Source organism: Panthera leo, chromosome E1 (assembly GCF_018350215.1).
Source record: "Panthera leo isolate Ple1 chromosome E1, P.leo_Ple1_pat1.1, whole genome shotgun sequence".
Lineage (NCBI taxonomy): Eukaryota > Metazoa > Chordata > Mammalia > Carnivora > Felidae > Panthera > Panthera leo.
The window spans coordinates 53,628,386-53,642,727 of NC_056692.1; the positions used below are offsets into that span (position 1 = coordinate 53,628,386).

Below are 14,342 nucleotides of genomic sequence, written 5' to 3' on the forward strand. Positions count from 1 at the left end.
ACCAGCCTGGCTCTGCAGGGGCCCGACTCCATCCCATGTCACGTACTCCTGAGAACAGCCCTTCGGAAAGGGGGCCACCGTGCTGTGTGGGTCTGGGCCGCGCAGGACCCCTCCCCATCCCGGAGTCAGTAGGGGAAGGAGCCGGATTCCAGCCCGGGGCCGTGCATCAGCCACAACTACGTGCTGCTGCTTTTCAGATGAGTGTCTCTGATTCCAAGCCACCCTCTGATGGGGCTGGATGACCACCTGAGCAATCTGCTGTTCAAAGCGGCGAGGGCACCTGTCCTGGGGACCACCTTAATGCGTCTAGCACTTTCCTCTGAGCGTGTATCTTTATCCTTTGAAGACGGGCTTGAGTTGTTGTTTGTGTTTAAGGAAAATCCACAGTTATTTGTTCTCAAGAGTGTCTCATCAGCTGGTTCTGAAGGCCCTTCCAGGAGGGTCTGCCACAAGGGTGACATCACCAGCTTTGGGACAGGGTAGGGCCGGGGGGCCAAGCTGGGCTCTGTGTCAGAAGGCCCGTGTGCAAGGTCTGCCTCTGTGACTCGGGCGCTGGGATCCTGGGTTTGCACCTTCTGGCTGTGGGGCCTGAGCCAACTCAGCGGAGCTCTGTGAGCCTCAGTTTCCCCATCTGGACAAAAAAGATGACACAAAGGCCGCTCGGAGGCTCGCTGTGATTACAAAGTGGTGAGGCACATGGGATGATGGGTGCAGCCCCAGGTGGTGTGGCCATGGCCATCTGTGTCACTCTGAAGGATCGCTCTGAATGTGTGCTTCTGGCCTTGGTCTAAAAGGAACAGCTTTACAACTGTGAACCTTTGCATCTCTCTCTTGCTAGCCTACTAGGTCTGGACTAGCTTGGCCAGCTTCTCCAATGACCCTTTCATGCCTGACACCAGTGTGCAGAGTGCCCATGCCCCATGTGCCAAGAAGGGCACCGGGGAGGTAATAGACCTCGGGACGGTCACAAGTCCCTGACTGCATGGAACTTTGCTTTCAGGATAAGTAAACTCAACTCAACCCTGCTGAGCTCCAGATCAAACCCCAAACCATCCTAAAGTCCACAGGCGGAGCTCTAGGCCCAGGCTGTGGTCCACTGCTGCCCCTGAAAGGGAACGTGGGTGTTCTGCTGTGACAACTGGCTTCTGGAACCGGGAGGCCTCCCCTCTCCGGGGCACGTGCTCCCTGAAGGTGACTGGTTCCAGATGGCTATGGAAAGTGCATTCAAGCGGTGGGCTTGTGTCGAACAAAAGACACCAGTGGCAAAGTGGGGGAGTCTAGGGACTCTGCCCGCCTTGAGTGGGCGTGACGGAAGTAGGATGGTCTTCGGATGAGGTTTCTTCTCTCAGCAACTCCTTCGAGGTGGGGGTGGGTGGCTGGTCTTAGGGACCAGCTCCGCATCCTGGGGGAGGCTCCTCCCGACTCTTGAGGAGATGGCCCTGGGCCATCTGAAGACATCTGGGCAATGTCTTTTGCACTCAGAGGGCTCCCTCCCTGAAAGGTCAGTGCCCAGCCAACGAGTGTGCATGAATGATGCCCTCTATAGAAGGACGAAGGAGGCTGATCAAAGCAGGAAGGAGAGTCCCCCCTGCTGGCCACTGCCTTTGCTCTCCAGAGACAGGAGTGTGGCTTAAGGGGCCTTCTGTTACAGCCTCACGGGCTGTATTTTTTTGAATTTTACCTTGAGTGCCTAGAGCCTAAATGCCCATTGCCATTTTGGAGAGAAAGAAAGAAGAATCATGCTTGAGTGAAGCATGGCCTCACAAGTCCCAGGATGCATATGGCCGCAGAGAGTTAAATACTTGTAACAAGACGCCATAACCTGAATTGTGTGAGTTCCTGTGTCAGCCAGGCTAAGTTGGGGTCTCTGTCCCTGCCAGCTCAGAGCTGGGGTGTTAGCTCCAGCCTTGTTTGCTCTGCCAAGCCCATCAGTAACCCTGGAGCTGAACAAAACAGCAGTGAGCCAGAGGCCCTTGGTCTACTGGGCCCACAACCGGAACCCGGGCATGCTGGCACCACCTACCCGGCCGACAGCCTTGTTCCTTGCTGGCATCTCTTCTTCCTTGGCCTCTCCCAGGACTGGGCATAAAGGTCTAGGGTGTGGGACGCAGTGGCCTTTCTCGGCCCCTCCCTGGGCAACCACCAGGCTTGGCCGAGGCCAAGAGGGCTGGGTGGGAGGCCATGACATAACTTCATTGGAATGCACTCAACCCCCCTGTCCCCATAGTCTGGGACAGTGTCCCCATGTGGTCCACCTAATGGCAGCCTCTCTCAAGCTCTGTGTCTCTCCCAGAGGCACCATGTCCTTCCTTCACATAAAAGCTGACATTTATCGGGGCGCCTGGGTGGCTCAGTCGGTTGGGCGGCCGACTTCGGCTCGGGTCATGATCTCGCGGTCCGTGAGTTCAAGCCCCGCATCGGGCTCTGTGCTTACAGCTCGGAGCCTAGAGCCTGTTTTGGATTCTGTGTCTCCCTCTCTCTGACCCTCCCCCATTCATGCTCTGTCTCTCTCTGTCTCAAAAATAAATAAACGTTGAAAAAAAAATTAAAAAAAAAAAGCTGACATTTATCGAACAGTTGCCGTGTGCGCTGTGCTACGCTTCTCTGTGCCTTAACCTCAGCAGTCCCACAGCCCCATGACAGCGCCCGTTAGCATCCCTGCCTGTAGAACAGATGGAGTAACTGAGGCCCAAAGAGGTTACCTACCAAACCCAGGATGCCCGGGCTGGCGGGCAGCAGAGTCAGGATGGAAACTCAGGTCTGAATCTCCAAAGCCTAAGGCCTCACTAATGTGTACTGCTTCCCAGCCTCGGGGCTCCAGAGCTTCTGGCCCTCAGTTTCTAGAGTTCATTCTGACCCTAACTAGCTACATTCAACCATTCTCCAGGCTCTGGCAATGCAGGGCTCCTTCCCCTTGCTTCCACGAGATCCTTTGCAGGCCAGAGCATGTGGGGAGATGCTGGAAACCCTAGAGGACTGTGTTCTTGGCGGGGCGGGGGGTGGGGGTGGGGTCTCACATCTAGTCAAGGTTATAGGGCCCCGTCAGCCCTGGAGCAAACTCTGAGCAGAGCTTGGGAGGGGACGGCTGGTTCACATACGACCCCTCCGTCTTTGCGGCTCCAGAAAGGAAAGGAGGAAAGGAGGCCCATGTGACGGGCCGCACTCTCAGAAGGGGCCGCTCCACTCCCCTCTCCGGGGCGCCTGGCCCCCCTGCCCCTCACCTGAGAGTCGGAGATTTCTGAGGGCTTCTCGGTCAGGCTGCTGCTCTCTGCCGGGATGAGGTCGTTGTACTTGGTCACGTCCTCGTCGGAGTAGTGGAGGCTGCCCGGGCTGGGCCGGGGAGGAGATCTAAGAGGGAGCGGAAGGGACGCTGAGAGCCAGCCTTTCCCAGAGCTGCCGCTGTGGCTGGAGAGGCCACTGCGGGGCCGGGAAGGGCAGGGGCCCTCGACGGGTCTGTCCCGCGCTGTTGCTCTCTGTGTCTGCTCCTCGGACAGCGGAGCCTTGGGCTGGGGGCCCCTCCAGGGGTGGGAGAGGCTCAGTTGGGACCAACCTCCTGAACCAGCTTCAGGGAAACGGGGAGGGGCAGCACCCCACTCGATCCTCCGCTTGTGGTTTCAAGGCCTCGGGCACTGGGATCACTCGGCAGAGCCCCCTGAGACCCCCGAGTCGGAATCCCAGGTGAGGCCGGCGTGCCTGCGCAGACTAGCTCCCCGCGTCACTCTTGAACTCACCAAGGGAGCTTCAGAGGGTTAACGCCAAGGGTCAGGAGAAAAAGGGAAACCACGGCCTTTTTCCTCCTGATCTGCTCAGAGACCAGAAATGAATTCCGGGCGCCAAGTCCTGCTCCACCTTTGACAATCAGCCTTCGAGAAAGTGCGCTGCCCGCTGAGTTAGAGGCCTGGCTCTACCTCACCTGTTCGAACACGCAGCACGAGGCACCGAGCAGCCCGCCCGCCATGGGCGCCCAGAGGCTGGAGGCAAGGGCCGTGCTTTCCTGAGCCCCCTGAGCTGGGGGTGAGGGCGGTGGGCCGGGCGCCGAGCAGGTGGCTGGAGTCGTTCGTGACTCTGCCCTGTTTGTGCTTCCTCAGGGCCTTGGAGCGGGGGTGGTCTCATGCCCCGAGATCTGCCCAGGTGTTCTGGAACTGTGGCTCTGAACGCCAGCTGCTCCCCCCAGGGGCCGGCAGTGCCCTTGCTGCAGAAATGCTCTCTGAGAACAATCCCGCGGCCTGGGAACAAGTCACAAGCAACCTCCCTACCACCTCCAACCTCTCGTGCTAAATCTGTACTGATTTCGTTCTAAATAACGGAGCTGCCTCCTTAACTAGTTACAAATAAAACAGTAACAGCACTGGCTGCAGTCTTGTGTAGACGAGATGGGCAAACATGTGACGTCGGGAGGGGGGAGGAAACGGGGTGCCGGGCTAACACGATCTTGGCCGCAAGTAGGGTGAGTGGAGGCAGGTTTGGGGGGCCGACAGTGTCACCAGGGCTGGGTCAGACTCCCAGAGCCCGAGGCTGGTTTGATGCAAACGGGACTTCTGTGTACACACAGCAGTGTAGGGGGCACGCAGGGGCCGCGGTGTGTGTACTCTGGGGGCGTGAGAAGCAGGCGAGGCCAGGCCGTCTGTGAAACGCCCCCTTGTTCCATGTGGCAGAGCCCCGGAGCCAGCCTGGCGGGGCTGCGGTGGACAGGCTGGGCCCCCACCTCGGCCTCAAATGGCTCTTTCTTTGGAAAGCTAGATCTGGCGGGGGATGAGAGCCGGGCCCGCCGGCCTGTGTGCCCCTCCCTCTGTCCTCCCGAGGAACACACACATGGCCTCTTTCCTCCAGGACCAGACAGAGGGAAGCTTTGTGAGCTGCGCGCCTGGCCGGCGTGCACCTCCGACGAGCTGGGAATGTTAAGAGGGCCGAGGCCAGAGACAGGCGCTCCTGGGCCGCAGCCCCCCAATCTCTCCTGAGCTCCCGGGGGCATAAAACTGCCAGATCACATCAGGTGAGGGTCCGGTGGGCCCCGGCAGCTGCCCTTGCCCTTGGAGGTGCACAGCCCAGCCTGCCATGGGGAGTGGGGTGGGGGGAGGGGGACCCAGGGTTGGAGAGAATTCAGGAGGAAACAGGAACCGGGCGCACCGCCAGCCTGGACCTTTCCTGGTTGGCTGTTCTCAGATGCCGCCCTTTGAGGGCGATGCTGGGAGCGTGGACTTGTGGGGTAAGTAGGAGAAAATTGTTCTAGAAGATGCAGGAGCAAGGACCAGGGGAGAGGGTGTCCACACTCTGAGTGCCCTTTCTTCCCAGAATTGGGAGGAGATGGGCAAGGCGTGAGCAATACCGAGGGGCCTCCCGGTACCTCCCGCTCAGGTGTGCCTGCCTAGACCTACCTGTGCTGCGTCCCCCTCACTGTTGGGGCAAAGTAGCTCTCATGGCTTCCGGACCCGCCGCCAGGAGCAGCTGGCTCCAAACAGCAGGGGGCTGGCGTGCGAAGTTGTATAAGCCCTTTGCATTGCGCTGGCATTGGCAGAAACCCTTTGTCGCCACCTCCTTGTGGCGTTTCCCCCACTGCGCTCTCATACTAGGCTCTGGCCCCCAGATCCCGGATGTGCCTCCCGGGCCCGGCTGACCATTCCCGGCCCCTGAGCGTGAATGCCATTTCCGGGACAGGGAGGCCCAGTGGGCCCTGCGTGCCCTGTGCCCTCCCCAAGAGTCCTCCACACCCCGGGCACTGCGGGCCCCCAAACCTCCATCCTCCGGCCACCCCCCGACTCCCAACGCAGAGATCCCTTTACCTGGTGTACAGGCCGTTCTTCCGGCAGAAGGAGTTCTTGACGGAGAGCCTCCGGTTGTTGAGTTCCAGGGCGGGGAAACTGCTTTCATCCAAGCTCATCATCTCCCCATGGCCCAGGGCACCAGACTTGGCATTGTTCCCTGGGTGGGCAGTGGGGGCGGGGGAGACAGCATCCAGTCACTCGGGCCGTCCCTTTAGACCGGTGACCTCCCCTCTCCCGCCTGGCTCTCTTGTTCGAGGGGACTAAACCATACCACGGAGACCGCGTGCAGGGGCCCCGGGCCGCCCCGCCCATCAGAGCAGGTGCATCCCTAGGAGAGAGAGAATGCCCAGCCCCCTCAACCTTGCCACAAGGGGAGGCAGGCCCACGGGAGTCCCGTCCAGCCGGCGGGGCTTGGTGCCAGCTCACCCGAGTCGGTCTTCTTGGCATACTTCTTGCTCTGGCCCCGGATGATGAGCACGAATACCAGCAGCAGGATGAAGATGAGGCCGACGAGGGCAATGACCACCAGGAACCACCACTCCTCGTAGAACGGGTTGGCTTTCTGAGCTGGGACACGGGTCGGGGGGTTAAGTCCAGGGTGCTCAGCCCCCTCCTGCCTCCAAACCTCCCGCTCCAGCCGGGACCCCACCACCTGGCTCTCAGTAGGCCGGGTGCATGCCGTCTCCATGGGGGAGACCCTAAGACACGGGTCACTGACTGGGGGACAGTTTTAGCTCAGGCGCCTGCTCTCTTCTGTTGTTGGTCAAAGGATGCTTTTAGTTCTGAGGTGCTTCTGGACTCACTGGGAGAGAGTGCTCGTGTTGGTATTGATTAGTGATGTCTGCTGAGGACACAGGAGGGGAAGCAGCCATGTAGTTGCTTCTGGACTCACTGGGAGAGAGTGCTGGGATTGATTAGTGTTGTCTGCTGAGGACACAGGAGGGAGAAATGGCCATACACTTGCTAGTTTTCCTTTTTTCTTTTCCTTTCCCCCCGCCCCGGCTCTTGCCACCCACGGCCTAAGGGCTACCTTGGCAGGCAGACCCAGCTTTGTATTGGAAAAGTAGCTGTCTGGCCTGTGGTAGGCCTGTGAGAGCTTCTCCCTGGGGGCAGGGCTCAATCTTTCTCTGGTGGCAGAAAGTGGGAGAGAACCAGGAAGGTGGACCTTTAGAATGCTTCCTCCAGCCAGGGCTCTGCTTCTTTCAAAGCCCCCAGTATCATGCCTTTTTCTTTTTTTTTATGTTTATTTATTTTTGAGAGAGAGAGCGAGAGAGAGCGAGCATGCGGGCATGAGTGGGGGAGGGGCAGAGAGAGAGAGGGAGACAGAATCCGGAGCAGGCTCCAGGTTCTGAGCTGTCAGCACAGAGCCCGATGCAGGGCTCGAACTCACAAGTCACGAGATCATGCCCTGAGCTGAAGTGGGACGCTTAACCGACTGAGCCACCCGGGGGCCCCTCTCACTACCATGCTTTTTGTACCCAGCCACTTCTGATCCGGGGGCTGCCTGATGAGGGGCTCACTCTACTATTTCCCATGATCTGGTTCTATCAACCCGACAAGGAAGAATGTATGTGGGAGGAGGGAGGCAGCCGGGTTTCTGAGACTCACCCAGTGGATGAAAATTCTGAGCTATATTTCTGCCTTGACAGAAGGGGCCCTGATATTAAAACTTGGTTAGTGACTGGATTTGGGGTCATGGGTTTTGGCATGTGAGTCCTCTGAGACATGTTGGATGGGAAGATGAGAGGAAAAGGGGGAGGGATAGGAGTCCTATCCCCCCAGCTCTGGGCACTGCTCCCCGGGCTGCTGACTCTGTTTTTGGGGGCGGCTTCCATGGAAACACACAGTTTATGGCCTGGGTGAATCTCCTGGGTGATGAGCTCACGGAAGCTCTCATCTTGGGTCCACTGATTTGTCCACAAGCCCCACTGAGCCTCCTGCCCAGGGCTCCTGGAATCTTTGTAAAGGAACCCCAAAGACACACCGCCCCAGCTTCCTGTGGATCTCAAAACTAACTCAGGCCCTGGCCCAGGCTCCCTGCCTTGGAGAATTGAGAAGACAATGCCTTTTAGCTCCCGCCCCAATGCTGCTGGCGTTATGCTGCCTGCCTCTGTCTTCTTTGCCCAGCACCAGTCTCTGCCACAAGGCTATTCCATGGGGTGCCCTCACCCTGCCCCACAGGCAGTACCTGGCACAGACTGGGAAGGGCTGCTGGGGGTGCCGAAGCCGTAGTCGTTGACGGCGATGACCCGGAAGTCATAGCTCACGCCCGGCTTCAGGATGTCCATGCTGAACGTGTAGGAGGTCACCTCCTTGGGGATGTCTTTGATGAGGATGTCCCATAGCCCCTCGTCTGCAAGAACATCGGGAGGGAGGCGCCCTATGAGGGAGAGCCCCTCCCATCCCACCTGTTCCCCTGAGAGCAGAACCTGTCTGGTCTGTCCCCTCAACACAATCCCAGCAGATGTTTTGACAAAGATGCCTTTTTGGAGTCTCTGACCCTTTGTTCCCTTTATTAAAATATCTGTAAAACATTAAAAAGATGTGTGGTACGCAGAAAATATTGTCACAAGCAACCCAATACCCCCAGCCACAGGAAGAGACTCAGCATCTTAGCCCTTGTGCAGAATAATTCAACTTACCCGTTTTCCGTGTCACTAAAAAGTATTGGTCAAAGTGATTTTAAGTGGCTGCCTAAGCTTTTATCACGTGGGTGTACCCTCCTTTCCTTAACCGGGCCTCTATTTTTCTGACTCCCACTGACCCCTGCCCCCCAACTTCCTATTCAAAATATACACAGTAGTGGCATCAGACAAAAAGAAGAGACTTCTTAAAAGAGCTGGAGGAGGGGTGGGGCTTGCCCGTGAGGCTTTGGTCAACTTGCGGCGACGGATGGGACCCATCCTAGGCTGCCTCCTTGCCGAGGAGAAGAGATCTGAGAGAGAGCCCAGAGAAGCTTCGAGGGGCTCTCCACCTGTTCTCTACCCATGTTGTTTCCAACCACCCCACCCTTTGAGCTCCTGACTTTCTTTTCGGACCTGCCCCTTTGTCCGTGGCTCTCTGGGTCTTGCCCCCTTGGGACCTAATTCATTTCCACCGCATTCAAAAGGAGCAGTGAGCGTGCTGCCCGCCCAGGAGAAGTGTAGGCACACTGACGGGCAGGCTGGGAAGGGGCCCCGGCCAGAGGCTCCACGCAGGGCCGACGTGGCTGGAACGGCACCCGGAGAGTCGGCGAGTCCTGCCTGTGCCGGGACAGGGCTGACTTGGTGACCAGACCGTCCGACCACCCTTTTCACAGGGTCCAGGGGTCTGTGGCGGGTTGAGCTCCCAGGTCCTCCATTCTGTGGCCTGGCAGCCCTGGACGAGCTCCCACCTGCCTCCTGCTCGCAAGAGCCTCCCAGCTGCGGCCTGACCCCTCAGTGAGGCGCCGTTCCTCCTCGCCGGTTCTGAGCTCCTCTGGGAAGAGCCGCCTGTCGGGTCCATAGGCTACCCCCTACTTCCAGCTTGGCCCTTGCAGGGGCTGACGGAGTCTCTTTCCTTCACCAAACGTGTTACAGATCCACCCACGTCAGGAACTCTAGTGGAGGTACCGTCACCCCCATCGTCGCCGCTGAACTGTGGACCAAGGATGTGCTGGCACTTTCCGAAGCTGCCTTCCGGTCCTACCCGTCCAGATCCCTCCAACTCAGAGGCAGCCGTGAGGCCCCGTCTGCGTTCTGCTGTCCTCACAAAGGCTTGGGGTCCTGAGCGTGGCCTCATTTTCCATCTTCCTTATTTGTTCTGGGCGTCTGCCTCACACACACACGGTGGCTCTCTCCTGCTAAGGCTAAGCAGTCCCTCCAGGGCAAGGACCACACCTGATTTGTCTCTGCAGCCCAGTGCCCAGCACCCGCATCCTCTAAGAGCTGGCTGGATAACTGAGCACAAACCTTCTTCCCCGACCTTTCCATAGCGTCAGGGGCCCCAATTTCAGTACTGCATGCCTTGAGATCCGAGTATCAGGGTGCAAGTCCCCTCTCCTCCCATGACCTTGAATTCTCTCGTTCACCTTCAATACCAGTCACAGTGACGATTATGACGATGGTGATACCAATGCAGCAGCGACATTTATTCCTCATCCGTCAAGCATCGTGGTTCTAAGGGCTTTACTTTTCAGACCCATGGCAATGGCAGGGAGAAGGAAGAACCATCGTCCCCAGGTTACAGATGAAGCAACCGAGGCTGGGAGAGAGCGGAACCCATCTTCCCAAGGTCAGGCTGCCGTAAGTGGCAGAGCCGGTGTTTCGGCCTAGGGCTGTCGGACTCCTCTGGGCACTGAACACCCTCCGGGTATCCCGGATGCTGCCGTTAGAGACCCGCAGCTGATTCAGTGCTGGCTGGTTGGGCTCGTCCGGGACCCCACTGCCCCGCAGAGGCTGGGGGCCTCCCACCTGCTGTGTGACCCACCTCGTTCCACTCTGCACAGAAACAAACGGTGGGGCCGGGCAACAGGGCCTCCAGCCCTGGGAGTCGGCTGATGCGCACGGCGGGTCCTACGGGCCAGACACCTTGAGTGCGTCCCTCCCTGCTTTGTGGTGCCTGGCTGTTCTGGGTTTGCAGAAAGCAGGCACGGTCGGCTGATTCTGTCCAGCAATGCGGCGCAATTCTACCCTGGAGATCAGGAGGACGTGTGGGGAGGTAGGGGTGCAGAGGTGGGGGATGCTCTCCGGCAGCCACAGGGGGAGGCAGGGCTTTCCCCTTGCCCTCTACCCGCACTCTTTCCTCGCAGCCTTCGACCTCTGTCAGAGCTCCTGGGTTTGGCTCCCAGTCCCGACCCTTCAGGGCTCCCGCCTTGATCCCACCTGTGTGCACCAAGTCATAGCCCCCAACCCCGAAACACCGGGTCCCACGCTGGACCACCCAGGGAACGTTGGAAAATGAGCAGGGCGGAAGTCTGGAGCCAACATTCCATAGCCTGGCATGCCGGCTGGCTAACTTGGATGGAAAACATAGGCACGGGCCTGGTCGGGAGAAGCACACGGCTTATTCCTGGCCAACTCAGCAGCCGGCACTGGAGGGCAGGGGAGGGACCATCTGGGGTGGGGAGACAGCCAACCTCGCACACATCTTCCAGCTACACGTTGGATCTGAGTTGCTTAGATGTGATAGCTCTGTGCCACTGCAATTATTAGCACAAGATTAGGGCAACGAGGAGGTGCTGGCATTAACTATTTGCCATTGAGATGATTAGCGCTCAGCTACCCGCGGGATTAAGTTTGTCACTGGGATGTTGCGATGCTCCCATTAGAAGTATTAGCCCCGATATGCCTGACTGCCTCCCGTGACGATGATTACTTGCTATTCATGCTGGAGCCGCACAGTCGTGTTTTCCTTTCTGAACTTCAACCGGCTAATCCGCGGACCCCGAACAAGCCTCCAGCTCTTCGCTGGCACTGGCACCTGCGATTAGCGGAAACCTAGCAACGGACAGAGCTGGCGGCGGCCGAGGGCTCCGGTGGGTAACGGGAGCCGGGAAAAGCAGGTGTCTCGGTGACTGTAAAACAAGAGTGCTGAGAACGGACCCCTGGAGCGACTTCTCCGTCGCTGGTCTCCTGATGGCTCTGGAAGTTCTTGTGATTCGGTTTCAGGCTTGACAGGAGGGGTCGGTGCGGTTACAGGAGTTGCTGAGATAGTCAGGATGGCAGAGACAGACCTTAAGGAGGCAGCCAGGGCCCCCGGGGGACAGCCGGCCTCCGTACACGCCACTGGTCAGCAGGGTCTCATGTAAGACTTGGCGTTTCACCGAGGCGGGGGAGGGGACCAGATGCTTTGCTCCTCTGGCTTCTTGAGTCGGTCCTTACCTGGCCCTAAGTGCTGTTCTCCAGGGGGCCCCTGGGTGTCCCCGACTTAAGCGCGCAAGTCTCCGTTTCCCACTCGCCCCAGGCCACCTCTAGCTTCACCTGGAGCAGCCCAAGCGTCTTCTCAGGAGGACGCACGTGCGCCAGGGGGAGGGGTTCTGGGAGGAGGAGAAAGCGAGGCCTGGGATCTGCTCCGGAGGGAGGCAGGGTGTACCTGATGGCCTGGCCTCTATGACGTAGCGGGTGATGGGCCCTTTGCCGGGGTCTCCGCTGGACCAGTGGATGGCGATGGCGGAGCTGTACCGCACGATGATGGGCACTCCAGGTGGCCCCGGGGCACCTGCAAACAGCATAGGGTGAGCAGGAGGAGGCGTGGCACCCAGCCCCTCCTCCCTGTGCTCTAGCAGGCGGGGCTGGGCAGCGAAACCAAGCCGGGCGGAGTCTCGAGAAACCCTGCAAGTGCCCAAGGAGGCAGGCCGGGCCTGCCCAACGCAACTACGTTCTCCGGGTCACCCACACCCCCACGTTCTGATTTCTAGGGCAGGAGAGGCATATAGGGTAATGCCAGAAAGATCCCTGGAGCAGAGTCAGGAGAACTGGGCTCCTTGTTCCAGCCCCAGAGCTCATTACATGGGGGACATGGGTCAATTCACATAGCCCTCTGGTGCCTCAGTTTCCTCATCTGTAAGGCCCTTTTGGAATGTAAGGCTTGAAGGGATGTGTCCTGGGGGGACAGCAGAGGCGAGTGTGACGATGTAGCAGGCCTTTGGCAAATGAGGGTTGGGTTTTGGGGGCTGAAGGGCTTCCTGACGTCTTGTCTCCTTGCCTATCATGGCAATGTCCTCCCTACTTCCTGCCTGAAATCCCCCCCGCCCCGGAGCATTTGCACCCAGGCCAGGTCACAGCAGAGGCTGGGACCGCTGGAGGAGGAAGAAGTGGGCTCTGTTGCTGGCTGTCCTGGGGTGGCAGGTACATCAGGATGGCAGCCTGTCACGCCAGCCACCTGGGCACCGGCCCCAGGGGTCGAAGCAGGAGAGACTTTACTTCTGAAGTAAGAATAGTGAGCCAATCCTACCTATCGAGGGTCCCGAGCCTGTCCTCTCTGAGGGTGCCCTGCCGTTCAGGCCAGTCCCCTGGGCTCTCACTGTCCCCGGAGCCCTGACCTTGTGTGCTGTCCCCTCCATGTCTGTTCCTCACGAGACCCGGAGCCTTGTCTCCCCAGAGCTGGGGACACAGTTGGTGCTTCCTACGCACTTGTGGGGCAGGGGGAGCAAGTTGGTTAGTGAGCGGGTGGGTGACCGCTTGGCCGAGTGTCTCCTGCGGATGCCCACAGAGAAGAAGCCTGGAGTCCAGCTCCGGACTGAAGATCCTCCAGACCCGAGGGATCTGGACAGCAGGCCAGGGGCGCAGCCCATGGTCCAGCCCTTGACCTCAGAGGGCCTCACTTCCTTCCTTCCTTCCTTCCTTCCTTCCTTCCTTCCTTCCTTCCTTTCCTTCCTTTCCTTCCTTTCCTTCCTTTCCTTCCTTTCCTTCCTCCCTCCCTCCCTCCCTCCCTTCCTTCCTTCTTCCCCCGCGACGTGCGTCCTGCCCACAGCACAGGGCAAAGGCGGCTGAGGGGTCAGGGGGTGTGGGACACAGCCCAAGGGGGGCTGTGAAAGGTGGGGTGGGGCTCTCAGGACCCCGAGTTCTCATTCTGCACAGGACAGAACTCAAGGCTGAGAGAAGGAGAGCTGTCCTTAACCTCTTGTACTAGAAGCTTCCAGCACTTCCAGCCACTGCCTGGCCTGGAGGGAAAAGGATGCCTGGAGGCATGTCCTGTCCCTGTGGACCCTTCCTCGCCCACACTCGCCGGGCGCAGCTCAGCTCGGCTTCAGAGGGACCCCCACGCCTCCTCCAAACTTCCTGCTTCCCCCTCCCCACCCCTGCCTGGGAGCCTTAGGTTAGAACAGTGTGTCCTCCAGCCCTCTCCTGTCCCGGCTGCTCCGCCTCCCTTTGTCCCTGCCAGTTCTCTTCCTGCTTTTGTTTCCCAGGGAAGTTGGCTCAGGTGAAGAGATGGCACAAGAGGGGACGGGGGCAGGTGAAGGGCAGAGGGGGTGGCTTCCGGCCGCCCGCAGGCCTTGTTCCAAAGACGGGCAGGAGCCAGCCGGCTTCTCTGCAGAACAAGAGGCGGGGAACCACAAGTGCCCACAAAGAGAAAATGAAGAGGGGCCAGGCCAACCCAGCGCGAGAGGACACGCCTGCTGCCAGGTGAGAGGCGAGGGCAGGAATCCACCTCCAGGCCCAGCTTGCCTCCCAGAGGTTCCCAGGCTGAGCTGGGCAGGGAGCGGGGGCGGGGAGAGGGGGAACACAGAGGGAGGAAGGGGGAGGAGCAAAAGGAGGGGGGATTTCAGGGAAAGTTTGAGACGGGCTGTGCACTTTCTCAGGGAAGGAAGGAGCAGAGGCTGGGCAGTGGCTTTTGTGTTCAGGAGGGGACATCTCGCATGGGGGACAAGAATCTTGGAGAACCAGACTCAACCACAGCAGGTGCCCTGAAAAATTCCCCCAGCCCAAGGAACCTCAGGAGGTGTCACAAACTTAAAAGGAGCCACTCTTCCCTTCCTGCTCCTCCCCGCCCCTCTGCTCTCCCCTCCCCACCCCACCCCTCCCCTCCCAGGCACAGTGCTCAGCCTGGCCTACAACTGCCTTACTCCTTTCTTCCCCTAACCATGCCAGCCTCTGTCACCTCTGTCTAGGAAGGACAGGC

General features: G+C 59.3%; 1 protein-coding gene across 3 annotated transcripts in view; it reads right to left on the reverse strand.

Moving 5' to 3' along the window:
- The window catches only part of SDK2 (sidekick cell adhesion molecule 2), a 264,330-nt gene that overhangs the window by 10,959 nt on the left and 239,029 nt on the right, over positions 1–14,342 (reverse strand). For all 3 annotated transcript variants that reach the window (XM_042914557.1, XM_042914556.1, XM_042914558.1), the window contains 5 exons: positions 11,814–11,939; positions 7,951–8,115; positions 6,189–6,329; positions 5,781–5,919; positions 3,222–3,348 (listed from right to left, as the gene is read on the reverse strand). In XM_042914557.1, coding sequence (XP_042770491.1) covers positions 3,222–3,348; positions 5,781–5,919; positions 6,189–6,329; positions 7,951–8,115; positions 11,814–11,939 — 698 coding nt within the window. The remainder of the gene's footprint in view (positions 1–3,221; positions 3,349–5,780; positions 5,920–6,188; positions 6,330–7,950; positions 8,116–11,813; positions 11,940–14,342) is intronic.